Raw genomic sequence first — 12,885 nt, 5'->3', positions numbered from 1 at the left:
CGCAGTTCCCCAGGGGGGTTTTTGCTTAGCCTGGAGCCGGCGCCGGAGATGTGGGAGATGGCGATTTCTCCGGGGCGGACGTTGGGGTCGATGCGGAGTTCGACGTGGTCGCCGATGCCGTCGACGGCGCAGCCGAGGAAGTCGAACCCTGGCCCGAGATTGGCGACGGCGGCGGCGGTGAAAAAGAGTGTGCTTTTAACTTTTAATTATGCCAGGTCATTTCTCTTATTGCCAGAGCAACGTATGGATGAACTACCCTTTATACCCCTAGTAATTTTATAATATATTACCATTTATTTATAAACGACGACGACGTTTTGATCTATGGTATTATTATTAGGGTTTATCTCCCTGTTTCTCAACTCTGAACTCTCAAACCCCACTTCCGCCATCGTTGTTTCTTTCAAGCTTAAAATTGACGGCGGCGACAGTTTTCTTCAGCTAAGGTAAAGCTTTAACTCTTTAATTTTTCTGTCAGGTTCGTGTTATCACAGATTTCTGATACAGTTGTCTCTTCAGGCGAAAAAAGGATGGGGAAAAAGAAATTTATCGATAAGAAAAATGCCTCCAAATACAAGATTATGGCCCGGGATACGTCCGACCCGAAGTACTCATCCGGGCCGTCCCGTGACCAAATTTTAATCCGGGTCGACAACAATCAGAACGTACCTTCTGTCTTTGAGGAAGATGACCCAGAAGAGGACTCGATTTTCGCCGATGCCCCTGAAGATTGCGACGGCGACAACGAGAACGAGGATTCAAACGACGCCGTACGCAAACATAAATTGCCAGACCACATACGGGAGGAGATTCTGAATCTAGGGTTTCCGGACGACGGGTACAATTACTTGACCCATTTGCGGGAAATTAAGGAAAAAGGTGCTGGAACAGCTTACTATGATAATCCCAAGGCTAGCTTTGAGGTGCTTCCGCCGGATGTTAAGGTACAATTAATTAATTTTAATTTATTGTTTTAAAATCCCCATTACAATTGTTGCGAGTGTCGAACTTTTTTGCGAATTGTGATTGTGTTATTTTCTAATTTTGAAGGATTAACTTAACTGTTATGTTTCTTGAATTGGAGATGAAATGTATAAATTATGATTATTTTATTTATTGAATTTTGTGCGATTGGTAGGCTTACGATGCTTCGAGGGTTGAGGTTTCTAAGATAAATGATGCTTATGAGGAAAAACCTATCTACAATGTGGCATCAAAGACTGTTGGTGTAAGATTAAAGAAGGCAGTTGATCCTGAAGTAGCTGCGTTATTGGACGACAGTGATTCGTCGAAGTTCGGGTCTGATATTGAAGATTTGGAAGAGGATTTTGTTGCCATAGCTAATATTTCCGAAGGGCCGATTGCTGAAGAAATCAACGAGGAGAAGTTGAGCTCTGTTTCAGATTCAAGAATTAAACCCTCAACAGAAATGGTTAAGCCCTCAATAGAAAATGCGGCTCGTGTTTCGGGCTTCGATAGTGAGAAGCCTAGAACTCGTCGTCCTTTAGATGAATACTTTGACATGGTAATATTTTTTAATTTTTTTAATGTTTTAATTTTTTTTAATTTTTTTTTGTGTTGATGTAAATCGTGATGAACATTGTCGAAAATTAATCAATTATTGAATTGCAGCTTGAACTTAATGAATATGGTGCCGATAGTGAAGAAGAAGAAGAATATAATGAGTTCATGGATGTGGAAGAATCCATCTCGGAAAAGCTCAGCCATGCGTTGAAACATAATCCTTCAAATCTCTTGCATCTCAAAAGGGACAAGGATGTAGAAGAAGATGATGAGCCACCGGAATTAACCGCTGAAGTGATTCGTCGGTGCAAAGAATACGGTGTAAAATACGAAGACGAAGATGATGATTTAGAAGATGTGTTGGTTGAAGTTAGTAGTGACGAATCAGAAAAGTGGGATTGCGAAACTATTGTGACTACTTATTCGACACTTGATAATCACCCCGGTAAAATTGGAGCTCCGGAATCAAGGAGGAAGAAGAAGTTAACGGATGCGATTTTTTCTGCGGGCCCCATTGGCCAAGTGATAACACTCGGAGGTAAAGAAAGGATTCCTGTAGACTTTTTGCCTCAGAGCAGAAAACACAGCGAAAGCAAGGTAAAAGATGTGAGTGATAAGACAACCGAAGTGCCAAAACCTAAGCCACGCGGTGAAGAGACGAAGGAAGAGAAGAAAGAAAGAAAGGTATAATTTATTTTTATTTTTTATTTTTTATTTTATTTGGTTAAGGTATATGAAATTGGGAGTGTTCGTTTTGCAGTCTGCGGTGAAATTAGAAAGACGTGAGGCAAGGCTAATGAAGAAAGAAATGAAGGGGCTTTACAAGTCCGAAGGCCACCGAGCTCAAAAAGTCGCAGCTTTCACCGGTCCATCGTCTATTCATCTTATGTGAATGTGTTCCTACACTCTTGTGTGGTGCTCCAGTAAGTTAACTTTTTTTTTTTTTTTTTTTTTTTTACGTGTGCTAATTTCCTTATTCATATATACGACGTAAATTTTTTTATTTCTGTTATTGTTGACAGGTAATACGTTCCAGTATCGGTACACTCTACAAGCATAGATATATAGTATAAGTTGCTTTCCAGTTCCCAGTGGAGGTTTCTGCAGAGGTTTACGGGGGATAATAGTGCGATACCCCGATTATATTCGGTTTTTTTTTTTGCTTGCTTGCTTACGAAACTAATGGTTATTGTATTGACCTTTCGAATTTTGTCCGAAGCACTTTATTTCCTTACAACGATTTCTTTTTGTTTTGTTTATAGAACTTTTTTCTTATGACAAATTAAATTTTGATTCATAATATATTATGGCAAAAAACAATAATGGAAACATTTGTATCTACAAAGTCTAGCAAAGAAGATGCAGTTTGAAAAAGAAAAAAATAATAATATTAATTATTAACCAATGAAATTATTGAGTTGAGTCGGCAACTTTCATCTTTCTGGTGCTTTGCATGAGGAATGGGAGCTCCACTCCAACCACGGTTAACGAACGGTGGCGGATTCCATATGTGGTAATCATCCTCCTCCCCTGCCGCCGACGCCACAGGCTGCTGAGTCACCATCACCGGCTTCGGCTCCTCCACCACTTCTGCCGGAAATTTGAGATCGTTAGGCGGTTGGACGTTTGATGACCCTTCTGCAACCGAAAACACCACCGCCACCACAACCACCACCATTAACCTTGCCGGTAATTCGACCATGTTTATTTCAAGACTTGTTTGCACAATATAACTCGCGATTATTTTTGGCATAATTTGTTTGTTCATTTGTATGCAATGAAGTACCAGTTTTTATTTTTGCACCATGCTTTATGAATGACAATAATCATGGCTCCGGCGTGTGTGTTTTTTATTGTACGAGAACAAAAACGATTTATCGTCTCGACTTCAAAAGTGATTTTGACTATTTTCGATGCTAAATTTGGTAAAACTAAAAATACGAAATTTGTAGTTCTTTGAGTTAGCTGTCTAATAATACGAAATTTGTACTCCATCAATAAATGTTTCACTAAACTCTCATTATTTATTCATCTATAGACACATTATTAAATTATTTACATTAGGGCCAAAGTGAAGAAGGTTTTGATATTTTTGTTCTTCCATGTGATATGTGATAGATAGATGGAGAAGTAAGCAAGAATGACATTTACAATCTATTATGTCATTTAAAAAATCACAATAAAGAAAACAAGGAAAAAAATTTAGTACTGAAGTAGGCGTTAAATTGTTATTATAAATTAAGTAGTACTGAAAAGACATAACATTAAAGAGATGAAAAAACCTACTTAAACTATTGTCAAGTTGAAGCTTGATCCACCGGTGGACACCATGCCAATGATTCTTCTGAAAGTTGCATGCCACTTTCGAGACCATGAACAGTTTTGCTTGAATAAGCGCCTTCGAAAGAATGAAACTTTTGTGTATCCATAGAGTAATACACAACCTTATCTCCGTGGAATTTGGTGAAGAAAATCTTGTTCGCCATGGTTTTTACGTTAGTTCTATACCCGAACGACGACGTGTTGCTCACATAAAACACCCTATCCCCTATATCTTCCACCAATTCTCACGAAAAATAACGCGAAAGCCTGAATACACTCACCTTTTTGCTGTCATCGTGCATTGCGAACACAACAAAAATTTCTCTCTCGCCCTCAGGTTTGATCAAGTAGTGCTCTTTAATATTTCTACGGCGCCGACGTTGCTTGAGACACTTCATGAAGACACCCCAATCAAGAGGAGTGCAATGTCTATTGATATTAAAGACTCCCACATTTCCTTTGACATCCAAAAACAATAGTAGCCCATTACTGAAAATTGGAGGGGCAGCGGACAACATAAATGCATGATATTTGTTGTGGTTAATACTTTTCTTCCAATTTAGTTTCTCCATGTTTAAGAACTCCTATTCTCATCATATCATATGAAGACACCATTTCAGTTGCAATTCCAACGACAAAACACTCTGGGGAAGTTGGCGGGTGGAAGAAACATATTGTTTTGAAGGCATAATTTGGTGTAGGTAGTTGGATTATATGATTGTTAAAAGGATGGTAGAAAAGGAGAGTTCCGTTATCACGGGATGTCATGAGCAACCATCCGTGATTGGAGAAGCGTATTACTGCGTCTTCGAGTTTGGGGGAATCCACATTGAAGAAGAAAGTGTTGTGCTGAAAGAATTTCCAGGCAGGATTGCTCTCTCGATTATTGAACAGTAAACATGGAGAATTACGAAATGGTGAGGCTCCCACAGCTGCATCCCAAATCTACATACTTGACTAAAACTGTATCTATCTTTAACAAATAGATTTGATAGTTTCAATTGAAGAAGTTCTTCGGGAATATCATTCCAATCCATCGCTTTATCACCTATATCTTCGGGAATATATATATATATATATATATATATATATATATATATATATATATATATATATATATATATATATATATATATATATATATATATATAATAATTATGTTTGTGAAGACTTTAAAAAATCAACTAAATATATTTCTAACTAACTATTATTTAATTTGTAAACCACTAATCTTTTTAGATTGTCTCTGCATATATTTCTAATAAAAAATCCACCCTCCTAGTTTAAATAACTATTAAAAAATTAAAAAAATTAAAAATATATTGCGACTCGTCATGGCCTATGTTTTCTCGTTGACTTGAATTTTTTTATTATTTTTTTTGCTCTTTTTTTTTTTTTTTAATTTTCTGATAATTTCGATGTTTTGAGATATCTAAAATTGGAAATGTAATTCATTGATGCATAACGTTGTCATCCGACATCCGATCTCTGTCATTCAAATTGTGTTAGAAAACTATCTCGAAGGACTACAATTTCCATGTTTTGAATTTTAATATAGTCTTACTAGAAAATGGTTAAAATTACATCCGAAGACAAAACAATATAATTAAATTTGAAATGACATTTAACATTTCAATTTTTTTTATCAAAAAATAAAAAGGCTTTATTTGAATGGGCCTCCAGAGTCCGTAATTGGGTCTTATATTTTACATAAAATAAGGTTAAAAGTTCAAAAGTTTAAATTCCGTTGCCGGGACTTGAACCCGGGTCTCTCGGGTGAGAGCCGAGTATCCTGACCAACTAGACTACAACGGATTGTTGTTATTCTTCGAAACTAATTATATATATAGTGAGGTAACATATTGAAACAATTTCTCTCCACAAAATAAAATTAGAAATAAACATAGCCGATAATAAATTTTAGTGTAAAATTCATTTTGCACCCCTGTACTATGTGAAAGGTATCATTTACCCCCCTAATGTATCGAAAACATCAAACACCCCCCTATTTTTAACGGTCAATGGTCAAATTTTTAACGGTGTTAAATTTTGAGTGTGCAATGACTCTTTTAGAGCAACTCCAACCGGGTTATTAAATGGGTTATCGAATCCATTAACCTCTATTTAACTCCCCAGTTTTAAAAACTCTCTCCTCCAATGGGATTATTAAAATAGAGTTCTATTTTGATAACTCATTCATCCGGAAGTAAAAATACATCCCAAATTAATAATTATCAAATATTATCTTAAAAAATAGGAGCACGTGAAAAAAGAAAAACCTCAACAAAAGTAGATTCTTTATCTATTCAACAAATTTCAACTGGAAAAAAATCTCAAAAAAATGTCAACACAATTTATTTCTTTCTCTAGAGCTTCAACAAAGTTCCACGAAAAATATATATATATATATATATATATATATATATATATATATATATATATATATATATATATATATATATATATATATATATATATATATATATATATATATATATATATATATATATATATATCTATATATTATTATTATTTTTTCTGTTTTCAAAAGGTAAAAACTTGATTAATATTGATTTGAGGATAGTTTATCAGAAAAATTGGTTTGTATGATTATTTAAAATGGATTAAAAAATAAATAATATATAAATAATCATAAATTTGTTTGATAATTGTTTTTTGATACTTGTAGTTGGAGTTCACTAGTTGTACAGAGATATCAAAGTATAATCCTGGTTATCAAATGAGTATTTGATAAACCCATTTGATAACAATGGGTTGGAGTTGCTCTTACCCTGTTTTTATGTTTGATATAATTCCTAATTTTTTCTAGGCATATTTTTTGTGGATTGTTAGGGTTTTTGTCGATTTTAGAATTTGATTTTATTTTTGGTTTTCTTTTTCCAGGATTTTTTCATTATAATATGAAAAGCTTTGTTTTTAATTTGCAATTCTTTCATATGGTTTTATTCCAATTTTAGGGTTTCTTTTAGATTTCAGGGCTTTTAGTTTTTCTTTTTGTGGAGTTTTACACATTCATAATCTGCAAAGCTTCGTTCTTATTTATTCGACTATTCAGTTTTTTTTATAAGAAAAATGGCTGAAAATGTTAAAAATATGATTGAATAAAGTGAAAAAATAGGGCTGAAAAAGTTGAAAAATCCGATGAACATTTGTCAAAACGAAGCATCCTATATATAGAAATTTTTTGGGGTATTTTCGTTAATATAAAATAAAAAAATCCAACATTTTTTTGCAATAGTCGGTCAAAGAGTTTGAGCAACGGAATTAGAAAAAAAACTAACGGCAGGGAGTGTTTGATGTTTTCTATACTTCAGGGGGGTAAATGATACATTTTGCATAGTACATGGGTGCAAAATAAATTTTACCCTAAATTTGATTTTGTGCAGTAAATAATTATCGGAAAAGGCATATTAATAAGTTTGCGCTATAAATAAATATATTAGAAACGACGCACCCAACTCCAGCACCCAACTCCTCCCACCTTTCACTACGACGAAGCCGCGACCGCCGACCAGGGGAGCCTATCGAAAAGAGCTCGGCGCTTCAGGTGAGAATCTGCCCGTGGTTCCTCACCCTGGGCCGTCGTCTGTGCGTGGCGCTTTCCGGCGTTGGCCAATCAAATTGAAAATTTCCCCTTGCAATTCCTCTACATTAGAATCTGTCCTTTGTGGTATTGTATTTTTTCCACTATATTTAATTTAGCATTTTAATTCGGTTGATATTTTCAATTTGATCCCTATGTTATTTGGTCAATATTGACGGGGTAAATTATTTTGCTGTTTTTATATCGGAATTTGCTTCTCCTGAGTAAGGATTGTTTGATAGCTGTGAGTGACTTTTTTACTTGTGTTGTCAGCCTTCTTAACTTCTCTCTTAATTATTAAGTTATTCTCTCGTAATTAAAGAAAATAACAACTTGTTCGAGGGCTTTGTAGATAATTTTGATTGAAACAAGATCGTGAAAAACATATTTTAAGGTAGTAGTAATTATGATTTGAGATTTGGGATTCATTTCCGTGATGCTGATTTTTCGGAAAAAATAAAAATTATCTTTTTTATTGTTTTCTTCTATGTGCTGAAAAGGAATTTCGAGATTTTCTCAAGAGAATGTGTAGTGTTTTATATTAGCATTGATTTTTTCTTTCTTCGGGCTTCGATGGAGCAAACTTTTTGTAATGAAAGGTTCATTCTAATTTGTTTCGGGGAATATTTCCTTGATTTTATACGGAAACAACTTCTATGATTGCCAATGATGGTAGCAACTGATTATGGCGCATTGACTATTTGAGGTGTAAATTTCTATCCTCAGAATTTTATTATTTTCCTATACGAGAACTTAAATATTTTGCCTCAATTCTTTTCAGACCTCATGATTCGTCCATTGGCTTTGGTGCCCCTGTTCAGGCAAATATGAGAATAGGTGGAGGGAGCTTTTACATCATCGTTGCTAGAAACTGTAAGCTTTAATACATTCATCTAAACATAATATTTAGAATTTTTTTGTGTTATCTATTACGCTGGAAAAGAGTTTGCATATGTAGTTGCATTTTGTAAGATTTGAAGAAGAGCAGTACAAAATAACAATTTTTTATCTGCAGACTACAGTTCTTCAAGCTCATGCTGAATCTGTAGTTTCTCTAAATTTTGTTTCTATGGACTATAAAGGAATAAGATCTTCACCGTTGCTTGCTGTTGTTTTTCCATTTTTCTCTTTGTTTTATAGCAATGTAATGATTTTATTGTTGTATGGTTTAATCGATCGGGCACCAGCTCCGCGCCTTGCGCGGAGCTCCACCCCTAGTGTGTATATATATATATATATATATATATATATATATATATATATATATATATATAAATCTGATTTTACACCGAAAAGCCAGGGCTCAAAAGCTAATGAATGAAGGCTGCAAAATGGAATCCCCGTGTTTTATTACATAGGCGCCATTGTTCGACCAATGCAAACATCACCACGTTGTTCAACAAATACGTCGACAAGACCAATGTCTTCTCCTGGAACTCCATCATCGCCGAGTTGGCTCGGAGTGGGGACTCAGTCGAATCCCTCAAGGCCTTCTCCTCCATGCGCAAATCCGCTATTAATCCCAACCGTTCAACTTTCCCTTGCGCGATCAAGTCCTGCTCCGCCCTCTGCGATCTCATCTCGGGAAAACAAGCCCACCAGCAAGCGTTTGTATTCGGTTATGCTTCAGACCTTTTCACTTCGTCTGCACTTATAGATATGTACTCCAAATGCGGCGAATTGGACGATGCAAGAAACGTGTTCGACGAAATACCTCACAGAAACGTGGTCTCCTGGACCTCGATGATTAACGGGTATGTTCAGAACGGTTGTGCCCGCGAGGCGTTGTTGCTTTTCAAAGAGCGGTTAGTTGAAGAAAGCGATGTCGGCGTGGGTGATGATGAAGGGTGCGTCGATGGGGTTGCTATGGTTGCCATTTTGGCGGCTTGTTCGCGTGTTTGCGAGAAGAATGTCACGAGAGGGGTTCATGGGTTTGTGATTAAAAGAGGATTGGATGAGGTTTTAGGTGTTGGCAATACTTTGATCGATGCGTACGCCAAGTGTGGCATGGTCGAGTTTTCTAGGAAGGTGTTCGATGAAATGAATGATAAAGATTTAATATCTTGGAATTCCGTCATTGCGGTTTGTGCACAGCATGGTTTGGCTGACGAGGCCATCGGAATTTTCCAGTCGATGGTGAGCAATGCAGAGGCTGACTATAATGCAATAACACTGTCGGCGGTGTTGTTAGCTTGTGCACATTCGGGAGCACTTCGAGTAGGCAAGGAAATACACGTTCAGGTACTGCGATGCATTTTCCGCAATTAATTTTTGTAAAGAACAATATTAGTTACTTTGCCGTATGATTATTGATGATTCCTTATTTTATTATAGGTTATCAAGATGTATTTGGAGAGTAATGTATTCGTGGGTACATCAATAATCGACATGTACTGCAAATGCGGCAGAGTAAATACAGCAAGGAGAGCATTCGATAGGATGAATTTTAAGAACGTAAAATCATGGTCTGCCATGATTGCCGGCTATGGAATGCACGGTCAAGCAAGAGAAGCGCTCAAAGTATTATCCGACATGATTAACGCTGGAGTAAGACCGAACAGTATTAGTTTCATATCAGTCCTCTCAGCCTGTTGCCATGCTGGCATGGTCGACGAAGGGTGGCACTGGTTCTGCGCTATGCAGCACAGGTTCAATATAAAACCAAGTGTCGAACACTATGGCTGCATGGTTGATCTCTTTGGTCGAGCAGGGTATCTTAAACGGGCTTATAATCTGATCATGGATATGAGAGCGAGGCCCGATTTTGTGATTTGGTGTTCTCTTTTGGCGTCGTGTAGGATACATAAAAATGTGGAGCTTGGGGAGATTTCAGCTAGGAAATTGTTAGAATTGGATCCAAATAATTCGGGTTATTACACGTTGCTATCGAATATTTACGCTGATGCTGGTAGATGGGAAGATGTGAAAAAAATGCGGGTGTTTATGAAAAATCACGGTGTTGTTAAATCACCTGGATTTAGTCTTGTTGAGCTAAAGGGTAGGGTTCATGTGTTTCTTGTTGGAGATAGGCAACATCCGCAGCACGAAAAAATATATGCTTACCTAAAAGAACTATCTTGGAAGCTTCTAGAAGCTGGATATGTGCCTAGTGTGGGTTCGGTTCTTCACGATGTTGATGAAGAGGAGAAGGAAATGACTTTACGAGTTCACAGCGAGAAGTTGGCTGTTGTTTTCGGGATTATGAATTCGGCTCGTGGTGCGACTATTCAAGTAATTAAGAATCTTAGAACTTGTGAAGACTGTCATACGACAGTTAAGTTGATTTCGAAGATCATTGATCGGGAAATTGTGATTAGAGATCCGAAGCGGTTTCACCATTTCAGCAAAGGTGCTTGTTCTTGTGGAGACTACTGGTGATGCAAATGCAATGCCGATTCCCAACTTATTTGATTTATGTGGGACCAGGTGACTTACAAGAAGGAAAAAAAATGTACAATCAGAGTCGAAGAGGAATAGAAGGTTAGTATTTCACCATAAACTTGCACACAATCACACACATTTGCGTGTGGATGTATCAGTCCTTTAGACCCCTTTTGGTTCGCTGGATTTGGCCGGATTGATCTTGTAATCCACCCGGTTCTCATCTTTGGTTCACTTTATGTTGAACCCGGATTCAGCCCGGGTCGCGATCCGCCAATCAACGGATATAAGATCTGGCCTACCCCACATGTGTTTATACGTTTATGCCCTCATTTTTCTTTTGTTATTACAAAAGTACTACATATATAATACATTTTCCCCCAATCTCATATCTCACAAGCCCTAGCAACCTGCAACCCGACTATCAACTCTCTACGCAAATTGGTTTCTTGCCCTATCGATTCTGTTTTTTCTTCCATAATAATGCTTAATTTTGGGTTCTGAATTATAAATTTGTTGAACCAGTTTAAAGGAGGCGGCGGTGGCCGATTGTAGCAGCGGCAGGCGCCTCGTTTTCGGAGCTCTCCGTCAGTTTCGCTTCAAGGAGCTTTGCCTTATAGTCAGCGGTGGACGATTGTAGCATCGGCAAGTCGTCGGTGGTGGAAGCGTACATCTCAAACAGGTTAGTTCTATGAACTTTCAAATTCTTTGTGGGTATGTTTGTGCAAAATAAATTATTTTTCTTTTACATAAAAATTGGGACTTTCAAATGGAGTTATAATCAGTCATGGATGGAATGGTTATTAATCATTTATTTATTGACTGTAATTGTTGTGTGTTACTGTTGGTTGTAAGTGGTTGTAATTTGTGGTTATCGGACTATTTTACGCCATCGGGTGTTCGAGTAGGGTGTTCGAGTAAACCGATTATAATGTATTATCTGCTTAATTTCATGTTTCGACAGACACATGAGAAATAGAATACTAATAAAGTATAAATTTACTGCTTAAATAATTTTAGTATGGGGTTTATTAAATGGTTGAATCTGTACCTTGTACCTTAAACTCTGTAATGGCGGAGGTAGGTACGAAGCTCTGGTTCTGGGGTTTGATGGTAGTGAGAGGAGCCCTTTTGACTGTAGAACGCCTTGCATTTTTTTCTTCTCTCTCTCCACTCTCTCCACTCTCTCTACTCTCTCTTCTTTGTTACAATGCAAAAGAAAAAAAAAATCTACGTCAAGAAAAACTTATCAAGAATTGATTTGTACGATACAAAATCTCTTTTTTTTTTTTTGGTATTCACAATACATGCTTAAGGTTTGGAAAATGTAGCATTTCTTGGAAAAGATAACCAATTTTTATTTGGGAAAAAGTAGTACAGTACCCTCATGCTTAGTTGGAAAATAACCATTTTTTGGAAAAAAAAAAAAGAAAAAAACCTTTGGGTTTGTCCAGACTTCAATTGAAATTTAGTTGCCCCCTTTTGTATTGTTTTTTGTTTGAATGCAAGGTTTGGAAAAGGTGCAGTTTTTTGGAATAAATATGAAATTTTTTATTTTGGAAAAGTAGTAGATCATACATTTGTTGAATCCAATGTTAATAAAAGCTGAAGTTTTTGGAGGAATGATCAAATTTTATGCTTGAGGAAATGTTGGTGGTAAGTTGGTGCAAGGTCCTAGGATCGAATCCTGGCAGCCGCAGTGTGGGAATTTCAACTCCAATGAGGGTTGGTTCCTTGTGGGCACCAGGTCCGGGTCCGCTACTTTAACGGGCCGTTGAGTTACCATGATTTACATTCCTCCATCAATCCTTGTCGGGCCAAGGGATGGGGGCCCTGAGGGCGAGGGATTTCGCCTTTTGGTGCAAGAATGAAGTCACCCCATAATATAAACAACTACAAACGTTTATTTTGGAAGTAAAGCAAATTCATCATAGCTGGGGTGTATTATATAATAATAAAAAGCTTGCACGGGTGGAAATGTAATTATCCAAAAATGTTAGGGCCGATTTTATAATTACAGGAAAATGGGAGGAAAGACGGGTGGTGCAACCAAT

General features: G+C 36.8%; 2 protein-coding genes and 1 non-coding gene across 9 annotated transcripts; 2 read left to right on the top strand and 1 right to left on the bottom strand.

The window, feature by feature from the left end:
* Nucleotides 1-198: 198 nt before the first annotated feature.
* LOC105956462 (Low temperature viability protein) lies at nucleotides 199-2,806 on the top strand. The gene is made up of 6 exons (XM_012980313.2): nucleotides 199-446; nucleotides 520-944; nucleotides 1,139-1,525; nucleotides 1,633-2,208; nucleotides 2,285-2,447; nucleotides 2,547-2,806. The coding sequence occupies exons 2-5, from the start codon at nucleotides 531-533 to the stop codon at nucleotides 2,414-2,416; spliced, it is 1,509 nt and encodes a 502-aa protein (XP_012835767.2). The 5' UTR covers nucleotides 199-446; nucleotides 520-530; the 3' UTR covers nucleotides 2,417-2,447; nucleotides 2,547-2,806.
* Nucleotides 2,807-5,588: 2,782 nt separating this feature from the next.
* Nucleotides 5,589-5,661, bottom strand: TRNAE-CUC (transfer RNA glutamic acid (anticodon CUC)). Its single transcript has one exon. It is a non-coding gene; the product is annotated as a tRNA-Glu (tRNA).
* An 870-nt stretch (nucleotides 5,662-6,531) lies between these two features.
* On the top strand, nucleotides 6,532-11,842 carry LOC105956463 (Tetratricopeptide repeat (TPR)-like superfamily protein). 7 transcript variants are annotated; one of them, XM_088815663.1, is made up of 6 exons: nucleotides 6,532-7,185; nucleotides 7,332-7,537; nucleotides 8,232-8,323; nucleotides 8,751-9,691; nucleotides 9,785-10,930; nucleotides 11,357-11,842. In XM_088815663.1, exons 4-5 carry the CDS (start codon nucleotides 8,768-8,770, stop codon nucleotides 10,826-10,828), a joined length of 1,968 nt encoding a protein of 655 aa, XP_088671789.1. In that variant the 5' UTR covers nucleotides 6,532-7,185; nucleotides 7,332-7,537; nucleotides 8,232-8,323; nucleotides 8,751-8,767; the 3' UTR covers nucleotides 10,829-10,930; nucleotides 11,357-11,842. The 7 variants fall into 7 exon arrangements, with proteins under 7 accessions (XP_088671789.1, XP_088671793.1, XP_088671788.1 ...); XM_088815667.1 differs by having other exon boundaries at nucleotides 7,134-7,185; nucleotides 8,747-9,691; XM_088815662.1 differs by lacking the exon at nucleotides 6,532-7,185 and having other exon boundaries at nucleotides 7,226-7,537.
* The last annotated feature ends 1,043 nt before the right edge of the window (nucleotides 11,843-12,885 follow it).

The sequence above is a fragment of the Erythranthe guttata genome, chromosome 3 (assembly GCF_056151865.1).
Source record: "Erythranthe guttata isolate IM_541 chromosome 3, IM_541, whole genome shotgun sequence".
Taxonomy (NCBI): domain Eukaryota; kingdom Viridiplantae; phylum Streptophyta; class Magnoliopsida; order Lamiales; family Phrymaceae; genus Erythranthe; species Erythranthe guttata.
This window is presented reverse-complemented; position numbering and strand designations above follow the sequence as displayed.